At 39.0% G+C, this 17,978-nt stretch overlaps 1 protein-coding gene across 1 annotated transcript in view; it reads left to right on the forward strand.

Annotated features, from left to right (window-relative positions):
• Positions 1-249: 249 nt before the first annotated feature.
• nbeaa (neurobeachin a) overlaps positions 250-17,978 on the forward strand; it is a 108,093-nt gene continuing 90,364 nt past the window's right edge. The window contains 1 exon segment of the mRNA XM_043250609.1: positions 250-870. Within this exon segment, the coding sequence (XP_043106544.1) occupies positions 571-870 (300 nt within the window). The 5' untranslated portion in view covers positions 250-570.

A 17,978-nucleotide genomic window follows, 5' to 3' on the forward strand; every position in this document is an offset into this window, starting at 1 on the left:
AATAACCCTTAAGAAACGTTCATTCAAGTTATGTGAAAGAGTCAAAGTCACGTCACATTGTGATTACATCATTGGACAAAGGTATTATTTACAATTGTTTAACGGTCCAAAATAATCCCGCTATAATTTTGTACGGTCTACATTACAATAATCTGATTTACCTAATGCCGGGACACCTATTAACGGGACGCGCGCACGTGCTCCTGCTTGGTTCCCAGCTTCTGATTGACAGGCGGGCGGCAGCTACGCAGGCGTGGTGAGCGCTCCCGCAGACAGGGGGCGTCAATATGGCGTCCTGAGAAAGACAACACAGCCCGACACCGCACCGATCTTAGGCTGACATCGGGAGGAGAGAGGGACCGTTTCGCCAAACGCAAGACGTGATTTCGTCTTGTGCATCCCTCCGAACGGCCGCGAGCATCGGGTTTGGATGTGCAGACCTCGGCGGAGGAGGACACCTGATCGAGATTTTTCCTTTTTCATCTGTATTTGATGCTGCTGCACAGTACTCGGTGATACAAAAGCAGGTGAGACCGAGGCGACCGCTCCTTTTTGGGATTCGGGTCGGAAATGTCGAGCGAGAAACCGGTTTTGCCACCGGGTTCCGCCTCGCTCACGGACCGAGAAGCTCCCACGCCACCAGCAGCAGCAGCAGCACCGCCGCCGCCGGGTTCGGGGCAGCAAGTCGTAACGGGCTCCGTTACCGGGGACATGATGGTGTCTGGATCGGGCGCCGTGGTTCTACCGGCCGGGGTGATAAACCCCTCGGTACCGATCCGGAATATCAAGATGAAATTCGCCGTGCTAATCGGTTTGATCCAGGTCGGGGAGGTTAGCAACAGAGATATCGTGGAGACGGTTTTAAATCTGGTAAGCATCTGCATAGAGTGTATTGAACGCATGTTTTATTTAGCGCGCATAAGATGATGTCATATGAGAATTGATTTCTTAATCAAATGCACTAAAGCCAGAGATATTCCCCGGAGGAATGTCACCCCGTCTTTTGTTGACATCCCAGTCAGATTCATCACTGCCAGCTTCGCTTTAGGGTGACAAAATATAACGTCAGAATTCATTTTCCCGGCGTACTATTACACAGTGGTCTCTGCGTTTATTTGCGGTGCCAAATGACAGTGTATCAACACGCCGGCCTGTAACAATGACTCGCCAAATAAGGGAATTCATCCTTTCTCGTAGCGGAATACGCCGTTCGATTCGTAATTCTCGCCTAGACGACACGCTAAACACAAGTCCTGCGTTATTAAACGCCGTTTCCCAATACGGATTCGGGTTTTGATATGTAAATACGTCTGGTGGGTAGATGCTACGCGACGCAGCCGTACATGGATTAATTCCCATAGATGTACAGCAGTGTGGGTGTAATTAATATTCAGAGCGCGTTAACGTGCCGTCTGCGATACTCGTTATTTTTTAAGCTGTAATGGTATGCCGTTTGTGTTTTGGCACCTGTGATATCCTCATCTGTGTCGGTGTATGTTAGATATGGCTGCTGCTTTGCTCACGGAGGCCACAGGCTGGCGAGAGAGGTGGATTAAAGCGGGCTTTAACTGAATTCTTGTTATGAAACGGCTTAGGAAACGTATTAACACAGATTCAGTAATGCACGCTGCATGGGATGCTGAGAGGACCATTGTTTTGAAGGAAGGGACGGAGAGGTTTTTTTTTTTTTTTTTTTTTTTTTTTTTTTAACCGTCGTCCTTATCAATAAATACAATTGGCTGATCCAGGCCTTCTTAAAGCGCTGCTATTGGAAGCAGGTTGCCAGCAAGCACCGAACCGTATTACATGTCACAACGTTGCAGTCAGGTAACGTCACACTGAAGAAAAGTCCAAGAAACCACACCTCGAATATTAGAACATCAATAATGATTATTTATTACAAAAATTCTAAATTAGAACGTTTTAATATGTGCGTCCCGACGAGACGTCAGAACGCGGAACGTCTTTTTAGTTCACGGGCTTGGTGGCAGATATGCGTTTTAAAAAAATGACAAACGTTTAACAGTGATTATTGATGTCTTTGCGAACGGAGGAACGTTGAATGGTTGAAAAGAAAACGCTAAACAGACGAGAGCTGCGAGCGCTCCGAGTTTGACAGGACAGGTTTTCTGAGGTAACACTTTTTTACCTCAGGATGTCTGCGAAGTTTTGAAAATGCCTCGTGCGAATAATGTCTTAAGGACATTTAGGTGTGAGCTTACATTTTTAAAAGGGAAGTATCTGCCCCTAAAACCTCCGAAGAACACTTGCTATCAATGTTTTTGCAACGTTGTGAAATTTTTTTGCCTATACTTGTCGTAGGATTAAATCTCGTCTCAACCGTTCCACGACGTGTTTACAACGCTTGCTGGGTAATTATATGCACTACATAGACCGTTAGCGTTCGATTTGGTCACAATCAGCGCTTACTGCGGCGATAAGGTCGTTTATTCTGTAATGGAAGACGTCGGTCGCGGAATTTCTATTGGATCATTAATTTAGAGTGCTGGGTGTTTAAAAGATGCCGGTGGCGAGTCCGCTGAAGGGATGCTGCAGCGGTTGCTCTATGCGCAGGGATGCAGAGTTCCTGTAGCCGTGCATGTGGAAGCAGGTGGCGGAGGAGGAGGAGGAGGAGGGTGGGGGTTGCTGCAGTGGTGATGTGCTCTGAAACCTCGAGCCAACGCGATTTAAACTGGAGAGAGTAGCGCAGCAGCACAGCGGAGAGCCGCTTCCGTCTCTCCTTGGCTGGAGCTGCTGCCGGGTCACGTGACTGGATCCATAGAGTTCGGAATGAAATGCTAACGCGATTTCTACTGTATGCTATGCTTCTCTTTAGAGAAAATGAAAGCGGGTCACTTACCATCCTCTTTTGTTGTTTTGGACGCCGATTTTGAGTATAGAAATGGGCGTTTTTTGGGGGGCTTTCGTGACATTGTCTTTAAAAACCAAGTAATCACAAATTTTTAATTTTTTAAATGACGAAATAGATGCTTAAAAATCTAATATTTGTGTTCTTTATTAATCTTTCCATATTGTGTGTAACAAGTATCAGTTTTTCAGTATTATTATTGTAACATTATTCGGTTACTTCAATTTGAATCAAATATACATGTATTTGAATAAGATGTAGCCCTCATATATTCAGTACTGTATGTTAGGGTACAATGGAGTTAAAGGCCCTTTGGATGTAACTACTTTTATTGTGAAATAAAAACAACAACAACAACAACAACAACAGTACTCTCCTAAACATGGTGCACTGCAACAAATTGATTTGCATAAGTGGGGAGGAATGGATTGATTGGGATGTGCTTTGTGGACCACATATTATTGACTCTTTCAATCACGATGGAGACTTATTTGTGAAATGCACATAAATAGTTTCTAAATACTATAGTGACTACGATTATTGTTACTGTGAGTCGCCAGAATCCATCAGTCAATAATTTTAATTGAAAGGAAATTCTTATTTCTATTCATTTGATGCAAAAAATAGCTTAGTAAGAGAGAATGCTGCTCGTAAAGCATAAAACATTGTGCACTAGAGAAAGAGAGAAGCATTGCATGGCGATTGGCACAATGCCGATACACAACTGTAGGTGGGGTAGACCTTATGTATTATTCAGCTTCGTCTGAAACCGCGGCTTGTGCCGGAGTACAGCCAATATCGATTGATGCTGAATGCCATTTAGCAGAGCAGATGTACCGATCACCTTAATTAATTGGCGATTCCGCAAAAGGTCTTGGGAGAGGTCTCATTTGTTTCAGGAAAAAAGCCTTTGGTTTGTTTGCTCTTCTTTGGAAAGCATCTGAAGAGTTTGCATGTGACGGATTGTTCCTGTAGGCCTCGTTCCTGGCAGTTTCTCAACGCTGAGGCCTAATTTAAGTGTACTAGATTCGAAAGGCCATTTTTTCCCACCGTCTCTCTCTCTACTTGCCATTGAAATTCAGACTAGAGAACACATGTTGTGGAGCACTGCTGTTAGACCCTGAATGTAATTAGACTCGTCCTCAACCTCGTGGCCTTACAGTGCTATGCCAGACATCCTGCCACCCGGCTTCAGAACAAATGACATACGCAGGAGGTGCTGGAAAAGAGACGGCTGGTCTTGATATGGCAAAGAGATGAAAGGGCGTCTTGCGCTATTAAAAACAAAGGTTTCAAAAGAGGGTTTTCACAGGGATGCCTCAGAAGGGTCATTTTGGCTTCCCCAAAAGACCTTTCAGTGAACGGTACCATTTTTTGGGTGAAAAACAATTTAGTACAATGGAAAGATTCCATGGATGTTAAAAGATCTTTATGGAAGCAAACAGTAGATACCGATAAAGAACCATGGCAGTTTCTTCAGTTGAGCTGCATTATAATGCACCAGACAACACTCTAGCATGCAAATGCACTTTAAAACACACATGCTCTAGATTATTACAAGCAGCCTAGCTACCAGATGTATTTTAAGTCCCAATTTCTTACTGTAATCCTACCGCTGGTCTATTTTCAAAGCACTTCTGTTTATGTATGTAGGGTCAGAGTGTCTTTTATTTAGCGTGGATCACACGAAGACTTTCCCTGACTGTATGCAGAGCTCACATCTCCCTGTGGAACTGACATAGTTACTATTGTAGTCGCAGCTGCAATCTTGCGGAGTTCACCCTCAGATAAATCAGGAACTGGGCTTTGTCTTTTAGCTTCTTGTACTGTATTACATTAATTCCAGTTTACTTTACGAGGTTACTGGAAATACGTAGGCTGCAATTATAATATTAGTGGCAGTTTGGGCGCACGGCGAGGGGGTTGCGATGTTGTTTATGAAACGTTAATTTTATTTGCCTTTTTTTGATGCGTGGTCGTCCTTCACCTCCCGCCATTCAGTTTCTCCTGTGAGAGACACACTGAGCCAATCTGCTCACTGTCTGTCGTTTTTTTCCCCCTCTCCTTTTCTCTCTCTCTCCCCACGTAACGCACACACATGCACAGACTGCCACAGAGGGCCTGACGTTTAGACTCCCTTGCCATTAGCAAAGCATCATAGTTGCTATGGAAACGCCACCATGGGATTTTGCTGCTTGCTTCCCACCATACCAACTGTTGTCATCTCTTCCCAGCCAACTGGTTCAGCTTTGCGATCTGGACAGGAGAATTTACTCCGTAGTTTGTTTGACACTAAAGCTGCTGGTGCGTAAAAGTAGTAAATACATTAAACCAAGCAAATTAGTTCAGTAAAATTCATCTTCGTCTTTCCGCAATGGAAACGAAAATGCTTTATTTTTTGTTTATTATACCATTAAGGCTTCCGTTTAATTACAGTTAAAAATTATTCCTTTAGTGACAAAGCTGAATTTCAGCAGCCAACAAGTGTCACATGTTCTTTCCAAAATTAGTCTATTGTGGTGAAACGTTTCGCTCTAATATCATATTGAAAACGGTGCTATTCAGTGTACTTGCAAACGGTCATGTATTTTTCAGGGTTCCTTGAAAGTTCAACAGTGCTGATTCGAAATAGAAATGTAGGTGTACATTTTTGTGTATCAATTTAATGCATACTTGCTCAATAAAAGTATTTTCATTTCTTATTTACATTTTCTTTTTACTTTTGACGGGTAGTGTATGATAAGCGGAATTTTTAAAGGAGACCTATTATGGCACAGTGTAATATATAATATAAGTGTCAGATGTCCCCATAAAATATCTGTGAAGTTCGGGTGATATTGCACCATAGATCATTCATTATGAAATTTAGAAAATGGTTATTTTTTGTGCATGTCGGACTGTGCCTTCACAGACTGCACCTCAGTATAACAACTGTATCAGTTTAATCTTCTGATATACGGTTCTCTGAGCACTAAACACTCTAAATACTAAACTGAGGTCTCTTTCATGTCTTACTGCGCTTAAACTGTCAGATACACACAAGTTTATGTTAAAAACACACAAGTAACAAAAACAGTCCGATATGTCTGTGAAGATAAACAGCTTGGAAAGAAATTGCATGTTTATATTAGTTCTATGGGGCAGCAGCACTATATACAGTAAATAAATCAATAAATCCACTTGTCTCTTCTGAGGTTAGGACTCTGAATAATTTTCAGTGTATATCAGTGCAGCCAAAGACAGAACTTTAACCGCGGCATTAGAACTGGTACAACATTGTTTCAGTGGCGGCACTTTGGGTGGAAACTTGCAGATTAAGGGGCTGTAATATTATAATAAGATCTCCTTTCTATGTTTAGGTGGCGGGCAAAATCTTAGTGGCTCGTTTTTTCACAAGCCTGCAGAGAAAGACTTCTTTCTTCTTGTTACATACTTCTTGTTCTTTTACATGTTTTATGGGTTTGAACCACTGATGGACCGGGGGTATTATAGCACCCAAACACACAAAAAGTCAGATTTTCATAATTATGATTGAAATGCATTGAAAAATATACATATTTTCTTTTTACAAGACCCGAAGCTAAATATTCTAACAATCGTGACACTGCCTTGAGGCGTCTGTTTGTGCCTTAAATACACATTAGGAGCATCTCTCGCTCCCTCTGTCTTTCTCTTTCGCTCTCTTGTGGCTGAGCTGTTGTTGTCCATCCAAAGGGATCATCTCATTATTCACATCCACTCTGCAGAATCACCAAGGTCAGGATGCTGTGCGCAGTCAGCACAAACGGTCCTTGTTGGCCACAGAGTCGGCAACACGGCTCTATATCTCTCGTTCAGTCTCATTCAGGACGTAGCCATGCATAGAACAGCATGATATAGCTTAACGTGACACAAAAAGCATGCAAACCTCCCTTCCACGGGATCCGTAATCTCTAAGGTCAGGAGCACAAGGGAGCGTGAAATGGCACAGCGCGGGTAGCCTATAGGATGGCTTTGTTTGTCTGCAGAACTAAACAACAATACAGAAGCGGATATAAAACCAGGCCCTCGGATAAGCCGCATAATCAATTAATTGATCGTTTACTGTACATTTATGTTTCAGAGATCCAGCAGATGTGACAGTAGCTAATGAATATGCGAACAAAGCCGTGGTAATCTTCTTTACCTCCTACTGTAAGACTGATCTCTTGCTTTAATGAAAGTGCCTGCATTAACCTGTGACAGTGCTGCGTCATCGTTCAATGCCGAAAGCTTTCAGAGAGCAGGAGATGTGTGCTCTCTGCCTCTGCTAGAGTTGAGTTAAAGGCCTTGTAAAATGTAAATTGTAGTTTGTGGCTTTTCGCGCATGTATATTAGCTTTGAGGTCGTGTGTTTGCTAGCATTCAAGTAAATACCTTTTTTAAGAGGCGGACGACACTGAAAATTTTGGGAAAACTCACTTATGCTGAACAAGGCTGCATTTATTTATTTTTTATGATTATTTATTTATTTATTAGAACACAGCCAGCATGCATAGCTAGCAACAACTATATACAGTCCAGGGTTGCTTTAAAGAAAAGTTTGAAATAAAACAACTTACATGAAATAAAACAGATCGTCTCTGGGGTGACAATCGCTGTTTACACACACCTGAGATATTACCTTTTTATCTTTCAATATATTATAGTCTTATCTGGTTATTATATCTGAAAGTTTCTCAATAAACTCGGACCGTGCTTTAATAGTTTTGGGTTTATCTCTGTTAATTCTTGCTGTAGAACGCTCTAGCAGCGCAATATTTTTTTAATTCTATAAGCCACATTTTGTTAGCCGGGAATGTGGGTTCATGCCAAATTTTAAATATAACCTTCTTGGCTGCAGTTAGTGCAGTGTGAAATATCATGCGTTGGTAAACATTTAAATTAAGGCTGCATTTATTTGACCAAAAATACAGAAAAGTCTTGTAAAAAAAATAGTACTTTAAAAAAGAAAAATGTAATTAAATTTTTAAAATTTAATTTAATGTATTTATTCATGCAGTGCAAACTGAATTAGGCAACTCCAGTCGTCAGTATCACATAATCCATCAGAAACTATTCTGATGTTTTGGTGCTTAAAAAACATTTCTTGTTATTATCTGTGTTGAAAATGGTTCTGCTGATTTTATATTTTTATGGAAATCATGATCCAATTTTTTTGGTTTAAGGACTTTTAATGAATTTTAAAGTTTAAAAACAGAATCTATTTAAAATAAAATATTTTGTAACATTATTAATGTATGCATTATAAATATCTAATTTGTCCCTATGCTGAATAAAACTATTACTTTTTAAAAAAAAAAACAACAACCAACAGACAAACATTTAAACAGCTATACAGGCATTTAAAATTTCTTAAATATCTTACAGTTTCCAATCAGATGTTCCCTGGAATGAAAATGTTCCTCACCGTTAAATGGCAAATAATTTTTTAATTTGCTATGATGTAACTGAACCTATTTCTGTAACAAAAAATCTGCCCTTAACTGCCCAAATTTACTGTTTAAATGTAAATGGCTTGATCTTGAATTGTAACATCTGTCTTTGTGAAGACCTTGAGACGGGAATTTCATTAAATCTTGCAGTTTCATTAGAGCCAAAGTGCATACAGGCAGGGTTTAGCTCCTGGCATTCGTCATCATTGACTTCAATCATTAGTTATGTAGATGGAAGTGATCCATACTTTCAGTCTGACACGAAGAATGCTTTGTGAGCAGTGTATAATGATAGATTGCATTCATAACAAGGTGCAAGGGCCACTCTTTTTTTTTTGAACAGAAGTGCTTTATAAATCGTATTCAGGCACACAGTTCATCGCTTGGCAGTTCTGTAAGGAATTTTATCTGTGCAGTAGGTCAGATAATCAGTACTGTGAGTTTTGATGTAAAAATGATCCATCCGAGTACAAGCAAAAGGATTGCTTTTTACCGGATGGAAAATGATTTGGGATTGCCTAAATAAACATTAAAGCATGTGTGTGTGTGCTAACCCCTGTACTGTAATCTGCATTAAAATGCATTCACAAAAAGTTATGAATATGGTTTCTGTCATGAGGGAGTCTGTAAAGATATGCAGAACATCACTCAGCATGTGTCTGATTTGTTGGGAAGGTCGAGGCTGAGCATCGACGGGTCTCACAGCTCGCTGTGTCCATATTTTATCCCCGGGCAGATGGACGTAAAGCAAGGACACAGGCATTGATTAAAATCATGTTACACTACATGACAATGTCTGATGTGCAGCTTTATTATGAGATGTATTACCTTGAGCTATAACGGTTTTTTTTTATTGATTGTAGTTCAACGGCCGTTGTATGTACTTTCCATGATCCAATTTTCTTTTAAGTGTGATATATGTGGTGTATATATTTTATATGAACTCTGTTATGAACTGTTTTTATATAAACAGTTTTCCCTCAAAACCTCACCGTCGTCATGCTTATTTTGACATGTTTCCTGTTAAAGCAATGTCCTGGTGAGCACGACTGGGGGCTTTTAGCACTTCCTGTCCACACCACGGTCGCTGACATTTGCGTCCAACATTTTCTCAAAAGCTGAACTATTAGTGGTGTCACAGCTCTGCGCCGTAACGTTTTTGCCAAATATGTGCTATTTCGAGATTTTGCTGTGCCTCGTTTTTCGTCGCTGTCCCATATTAATATGAAACAGATGGGATTTATCTTTTTTTTTGTCGCATTGTGCCTGTATGTGACGTTACGTTAAAGGTGATTCACCAAAGATGATAACTGTAACCACGAAGTTTTAATAATCTTTCTAATTCAAGGCCACACCGTAACTATACCGATAACGAAACGGTGGAATAATAACATTGGAATCACTTTCAAAATATTTTTTTTCCAGCTGATGAATGATAAAAACGGTGAAAGAAGCATCCATAGCTCATTTTTAATTGGTCTGGATGTGAACGTTAGTTATCATTCTTAGCGTGAATGTGCCTTTGTGTTGGATCGGTCCCTGTTTTCAGCTTCTTTTAGCACATTTTACCACATATTCCCTTAACATCAGTGCAGCAAATGCTAAAAATGTCAGCAGATTCCTCCTCGGTCTTGGCTAGATACACAAACATCACACTTTCTCCTTTCCCACGGTTTTCATCTTGACCTTTTGTTTGAATTTCAAACGGCTGCCGCTTGATAAGGTGGCAACTTGGGCAGTACCCCCTTTCATAACAGCTTTTCACATTTGAGAGGCTGTTATGAGAGAAGAGGGTTTAGGACGAGAGCTGTAGATCGGTCCAGTCTGTCGTCTCCCTGCCGGTTTTGGAGCCAGTGTCCCATTGCGACGCGGTTCAGGCAGTGCTTCAGTGTCCTTTACGAAGCTTCATTGACTCGACTCTTATCTCTGCTAATGAGAGTCTCTGTGAATGTAATCTGCATGCTATTGCGGAGCTGTTTCAAAACAGATAAGTTGGTATTGTCTATCGTCAAGCTTCTCCACGCTGGGAACGATTCTCTCCAGGATCCCCGATCTTTCTGGACGAGAGCCCAGAACCTGACACCGAAGTTAGATTTTTGAGTCTGAGGCAGTCATAAATTTGCTGGTGTTTGACGGCAGCAAAATTCTTGACTGAGTGAAACCATAAGGAGCGTATTTCAACTAAATCATTCCACGCTTCTTTGTCGCTGACAGCTGTCCATTGGAAATTAAAGTTAGTTAAATGCTACACAGCCATTACTGTTATGTGTACCATAACAGTGTTTAATTTACATCTCCGTTGGTATTATTTTGACTGCCTTTACTGGTTTTGAGCTTTAGCACGCAAACCAAAGATATAAATAAATCTAAAAGGTTTTCATAGTTATGTATGGTAATCTATATATTAAAAATAGACCATTTTTGTTGCAAGGTCAGAGCAGATTCAGAGGCCAGACAATATGATGGTAAAGAACAGACCAGTTTGAACCTTTTTGTACTATTGTTTTTTTTTTTTTTTTTGCTAAAGGCAATGTAATGGGGTGTATATTATGTACTATGTGTACCACTTGGTGCCCAATTTCTTTTCGAATAATCTCTTTTTGGCTAGACCCAAGGCACAAATGTTTGGAGTACGCTTAAAAAAACAATCAAAAAACAAAATGATAAACTGAATAGAATGGACTGAGTCTGATTCTTGAGTAGACAGTCTTTGTCATGCCATTTCTCTCAACAACTGATAAACAAACTCCTGCTTCTGCTGAAATGATTGAAAATAGATTTGATGGTGTTCAGCGACAAATCAGTTTAGTTTGGGAACAACAAATACAAGCGCTTATACTGTAGTGCGTTCATTGCTTTAGCTGTTCACGTTTTCTCTTTTGAATTAACTGATGTTGCGCTGTGAATGAAACATTAACAGGGTTTGTTTGTTTGTTTTGCAAGTTGTTATTTTCCACGTTGAATATGGGAATGCGAAACTGCAGTGTCACAATCAAATCTCCAGATAAGTTGGATAAAACTCTTTCTTGTCCCAGATAGTGAACAAAGTTGTCACTATTTAGCTCAGACATCCTGTTTTGGCAGGAATGTCATGTACTTCCACACGTTACAAGCCTCTTGGAAGCTGTGATCGGCAGGTATGAGTCGGATAAGCTGTTCTGCACCAAATGAGATGTTCTTGAGAAGAAAATCAGAGTTCAAAATACACTTCAGCTGTAAACAGCTCACAAAATTGCAGATTTACGCTCAAAGCTGCAGTTTTTTTCATCAAAATGAAACGGTTGACAATTTAATTGTAATTTCTACATGTAATATATATTAATGTGTCACTTGATCCTTCAGAAATTGCTAAAATAAAATGTCCTTCATTGACCATCAAATCAAATCAATAGATAAAAACATATTTTTTATGGAATTATTTATTATACACCAGTAAGCACCTTCCTTATTCAATTAACTTTAATGAAAAATAAACTTTGAAAGGAAAGGAAAGGAAAGGAAAAAGTCTTTAGGTTAAGCTCAGGTTAGCAAGCAGTTAGAAAGCAAATAATTTATAAAGGGACACCACACCTTGTCCAAAGTCCTTAAAGAACCAGTGAGTGACAATCACATTTTATTCCAGTTTAATGCAAGCTAAAAACCTCTTTCAGCCATGTATCAGTAGTAGGGGGTGAAACATGTTTCAGCTTCAAAGAAATAAGACCTCTCAGTAGTAGTAGTAGTAGTAGATTATCTATCTATCTGTCTATATATGCTTTTAAGTCAGTAAGCCTTTACCTTCAAACAAAATCTTATTATTTAGGATGTCCATTTTATATATATATATATATATATATATATATATATATATATATATATATATATATATATATATATATATATATATATATATTTCTCTTTCAGCTATTGCTGTAAATTATGCAGAGACCTTCTAACTTGATGATTTCAATGCATAAAGGTGTCTTTTTGAATAAATTATTAAAAGGCACTATCAAAAAGTCATTTGTTCATGAATCAGACTACTTCATGAATCCGCTTGTGAACTGAACACACTCAATTCCACTCTTGAGCATCTTGTCATTATAATCATGACTTTAATTAGAACAATTTCATGATTGTTAAATCAGAAAATGTATATTTTAACCCAGATGTGATCTCCGAGCTCTACAGCATCTAACAAGCCACACCCTCCTTTTCAGACACCCCACCGAAACAACACACACCTACCTCACAAAGGCTTTTGATGAAAATGATTAGTTTTTTTGTTTGCTTTTTTTTTTTTTTTATCTCTTTTGAGTGTCTGTGTCGTCTGTGTAATATCAAGCACACCAGCACGACTAGATGTCCATCTCCTCAGAAGCATTACTAAAAGGTCATATTTCTTTAATTCAGTGCTTTTCAAAAAATCTCCATGTTCCAGACAGCAACGGATCTATTATAGAAAAGGGCAGCAAGAAAAAAAAAAAATGCTTTTAAGTCCCCCTGTCGAACGGCTCAAGGAGAAGTGCTCACATTCATGTGTCTAGATGTTTGCGCTGCTTGTAGAGTGATTTTTGTATTTCACGCCTAACCAGTGGCACATTTACACAATAAATGACAAGCGTGTGTGTAGGGAGATGCTGTCGGCCAGAGTTCATTGTGTGTTCTGCACACGTATGTAGACGCGGGTCTCTGTTTGGGAACGATACCTGATTGAGGGCGGTAACACGTCTGCTCTGATCGTGCACATGCTCCGTCTTTCTCCTGCGAAGAGTTTCGCTGATACTAGAGTCTGGGTCAGTCACACACACACACACACACACACGCTGCGTTTTTATGCAGCCAATTGCATTCTTTACCACACTGCATATGATGTCGGATTTGCCGATTTTTCACTCCACCCACCCCAACCCCCTCCACACACAAACACACACACACACACACACACACACACACACACACACACACAGGCACAGTACATCTTTCTTGTACGTGGTGAGAGTCATATGAAATTCATGTTGGCCTAGTTTTTTTGCCTGCCCGCTGCCTGCACCCGCTAAAAGCAGCATGGTATGCTATGTGGACAGAATTAAACGGACTCCAATGATGTTTCACCCCGTCTGGTATTTTTGTTTTTCATCTAAAGGCTGGTTTATAGGGGTTCATGCGACTGTGAAAAATACTGTTATGTTAGAAAAAACATAAATGCTTTCTGCTGATGGAACCGATTTGTTTTATAAAGTGGTTCGATATGAGCGTAGTGTATTATCTAGGTCATTCAAACTTGAGGTAAATCGTCATCCAATACAGTACAATGCAGCTTGTATTCGTTTCTGAGGTGCAATTTAGTGGATCTTGCAGGAATTTAGCCCACAATACTTTTGGGTGATATCTAAGATAAGTGAACTACAGCGCTTATTGACAGGATTTGTAAATTGTAGGAAGTGTTACGTTATTTGATGTTGGTTTTTTTTATTTTGGCTTTGCAATTGGTAAAGGATGTTTAAGAATATCGTGGGACAGAAATTATGACTCAACGATGATGGAATCTTCTGAAAATCAGATCTTTTCAAGATTTGTAAAGAGAACACCAACAGTCTGCATAGCAGGTATTTAGTAATGGAGAAAAGAAACAATGGGCTGTTTCTGTTTGATTTCTGTGGTTATGTGTGATGCTTAAAAAGCATTGGAACCATATATATACGAGTTCATTTAATTTTTCACACACATTTTTCCCTGATTTACTAAACATACACAATAAAAAATGTCATTCAGTATAACAATCTCGTCAGGCATATTTACAACAAAAATCAAATTACGAAACGATAAAAGACGAATTACTTTCATCCCAAATACTAACATTTGCCACTATCCTAGGTTTTTCCTATTTGACAGTAATTTTTTTTTTCTCATTTAAAACACAATAAAATTTAATATGCTTCCTTGTTCGTTTATATATTTAAATACGTCAGAATAAGCACAATGTTTGAATTTTTACATGAATATTGCGTTGTAGTAAATGGCAATATAACATTATTTCAACAAAATTTTGACATTTTTATTCTTCAAAAACTTATTTGAAACCTTAAAAATAGACACTTTACATACATTTAATGTGCAGACATCTATCTGTTAACTGTTGGCCTACAAAAAATATGTCATATATTTGTCTTTCCCTCTTTTTTTCCCCCCGTTTTGGCCACATGCTGTTTCTTTTTAGTAATTCTCCCCCCTTCGATTGGGGTGGGAGTTGGACCAACCCTCTAAATTCCCCTTCAGAGTTCATGCAAATCCCTCTTGACCGCCACAAGGTCTCGCAGTGGGCTCCAACTCAGTCTGGCCCGGTAAAATCTTGCGCCGGTGAAGAGTCTGTCCTCCAACATGCCCTCTGGCGTATTCTGCGCTCTGACTCACTCTTCGTCTGGCGTTAGACTGAAAAAGGGAGGGCAACAGAGAGACACGGAATGGGGAGGGTTTAGAAGAGAGACCAAGAGTGAGGAACAGAGGAAAAGCTTTCAGACTCTTGTTTCCAGCACCACAGAGCCATTGTGCTGCATGCTGGGGGAATAAACAGCTCAAGAGGGTTAGTTAGGACCCACATTATGTTGGTTCTGGAGTAGAGAGCACAGGCCTGCGGGTTGGAAAGGAAAGATAAGCCAGACAAGAGGATTTGAGTCGGCTTTGTGGGCTGGAATGCTGATCTTTGACTCATTATCACTTGGTACATTTGAAGTGTCGCTCCATTTGCGGGGGATTCGTGGTCATGTTTTCACCCCTTTTGAATGGACGATTCACAAAAAAGTCGATTTATCGAGTCCGTTCTTAGCACAAGCTTTATTTTTTTACCGCTTTAGGTACAGTAGATTTGAACCTCTGTTGCTTTAATAAGCATCTTCTCTCAGAGCACCTAGGTCATTTATTAACCATTAGAACCGTTATAAATGAGAAAGAAATAATGCGTGATCTTGCTTTTGACATTAACGCTAGACTGGTTTACGGGTTTGAATTATTCGCCATCAACATGAATGTCCTCTAGTGCAGTTTTATGCAGATTTTCTCCGGTCATGTTCCTTGATTTACCTCAATTTGTTCTGTCTTCCTGTCTTCGCTCGCTTCAAACCAACCTAGCGTTTAATTCCACATTGATTAAGGGTAGAAAGTGTTGTTGCAGGGGTCTGGATTTTCATAGCAGCCCTGACTGCCCGCTGGTATCTAAGCTATAGTCTTGGGTAAGCGTATTACAGAGAAATGTTATGTTCAGCTTGTTTTCTTGTTCTGAAAATGTGTAGGGCTCACATCGAGCCCATATTGCAGATCTTCAAACACTCCACTGTGGCTCCCAAGAAGGACGATTTCTGGCAAACACATTTGGCGGAAGTACAATCTCTCACTTTGTGTCTCTTTGTGTTTAGTTTTTCATTCCAAGATTAGTATGTAAAACACAAAGATAGGCCTGGAAATCTGGCCTAATGTCAAACATGCAGCTGATGGTTTTTTTTTTTGTGTGTGTTTTGTTTTTTTGTTTATTTTTAACATCCAGATTGAATTTCAAGGTCACTTATACTGCAGTGTTGTTGGCTAAAATGATTAAATTAAAATGAAATTATAATTAGCTAAAACTAATAAAACTAAAATAATTGATGTTTGTTGGTAGCTGAAAAATGTGTATAAATAATAACTTAAAAGTTTTTCAGTTAGTTGCTAAGGCAACATTTCTAATTTTCACTTTTTTTAAGAGTTCAGTTTATTAACTCTATGCTGCAATAAGTAATAATAACTTAATAATAATGTAATAATAATAGCTATTTTAATAAACTATTTAAACTATTAAACAATTCTTAATTACTTAGGAAATAATTACTAAAACATAATAACTCAATTAATATCCACCAGAACTGTAATGAGCAAGAAATAAATAATGCATTATATTTAATTTGCTTTTGACACAAACGCAAGACTGGTTTTTAGTCAGAATTAAAAATGTTACTTAATTGATTAATAGCAATTAATCGCATCCAAAATAACAGATTGTGTTTTACATAAATAACTGTCCATTTTATGGTATAATTATGTATGTGTAAATATACACGTATATATTTAAGATGTATATTTATATTAATATATAAATATGTGTACATGTTTGTGTGTGTCAGAATCAGTTTTTTTATGAATTTGATTAATCGGAATTAATAAATTTTACAGCAGTAAAATAAGCAGCTAATTTAAATATTATAAAAAAAACTATAATAATAAATAGTAACACTATTTAGGTGTTATTTTGCATGTTCAAACAAGACCTATTTATACAGTTACCAAAGCTGTTTAAACAGTAAAACATCTGTTTGTATGTAGGCTAAATTTAAACCTGTATTTTACCAATGCCACCGGTCAGTAAAAAGTGAGAAAACCCACTTGCTGGTTTAAAAAGGCTGATTTAACACTAAAAGTCTACTGTAAGTCATGGAAGGCTAATAAGTACAGTATTTGTGAGTGGTATGCATGTTTCTTAACTGCTGGTTTATGACCCAAAGACATTTGCTCTATATTGTTGTTGCTAACACCTAAGGTCTGGAGTTTTTTTTTTTTTTTTTTTTTTTGATGTATTACAGATGATTTGGGTGCTGTTAAATATGCTGTCTACCCTGGTGAAGGTCGATAGGACAGAGTTTTTGCTTGAGCAATGCAGTGTTTGTGTATGTGAGAAAGGCTGAGAGCTTTCCAGAGCCCTCAAGTGTCCTTTTAAAATTGTGTAACGTCCTTTGTGTGGCGGTTACCGGTGTCTGTTTTTAATTGATGGTTAACACAGTAAGCACAGCGTGATCCAGTTCACCTCATTAGTGCAAGCTAATGGCCTTTCTGTCATTCATTAATATTATATTGTTCTTTAATTTGTGGTCAATACGACACCATGGAATAAATGCATTTTCAAATGCCATTCCTGTGAATCATTCATACTTTGCATGTGTCGTTACGAATATATACATCAGTTGGCTTTTATACTCGCATAGATACACTGTCATTTCAGTTAAACCGAGTGATTCTGATGGTTTGCCTTTCTGAACGGGTTCCAGGGTCAGAGGTCAAGCCCTTGCCTCATACAGACTTAGCAGTCTTGTGATGCTGGATTACTCCAGCTTACCCTATTGTTGTTTTTCTCAGTAACACAAGTGGGTATTGTTTGTCAGGCCTTGTGCTCAAGGCATTGCGCTGGGGAGCGGAAGTTATAAGGAAAGGAATAAAAGGTCAGGAAGGTAGAAAAGGCTTAAGTCGACCTTGATAGAATAATGACAACGTGAGATATTTCAGAGCATTGAGGTGTGGAGTACGAATGTACTGGTGAAAACACTACATACAATACGCAAATTGATTTCCTACTGAATCCCTCACCTGCGCTTTACCGTTACATCTGAATGCGTGATAATTGCTGGTGTGCCAGTGTGGATTACTTGACTTTGAGGTGTTGAGAGATGATTGCGTGTGCTGTCAGCTGCATCCGAGTGTGGCAGTATTTCAGTTCTTATTGGTCTGTTTGGTTCTTGTTAGAGTAATGCATCCCAGCGAGTGCGATTCTAGCACGATGGGAAACACTGTAGTTTATCAGACCGGTATCAGTGTGTCCCTGTGACCTCTGTGCTGGCAGAGCATATTTTCGAGAAGCTGAAAAAGAATAAAGCTTCT

Source organism: Puntigrus tetrazona, chromosome 10 (genome assembly GCF_018831695.1).
Source record: "Puntigrus tetrazona isolate hp1 chromosome 10, ASM1883169v1, whole genome shotgun sequence".
Taxonomy (NCBI): domain Eukaryota; kingdom Metazoa; phylum Chordata; class Actinopteri; order Cypriniformes; family Cyprinidae; genus Puntigrus; species Puntigrus tetrazona.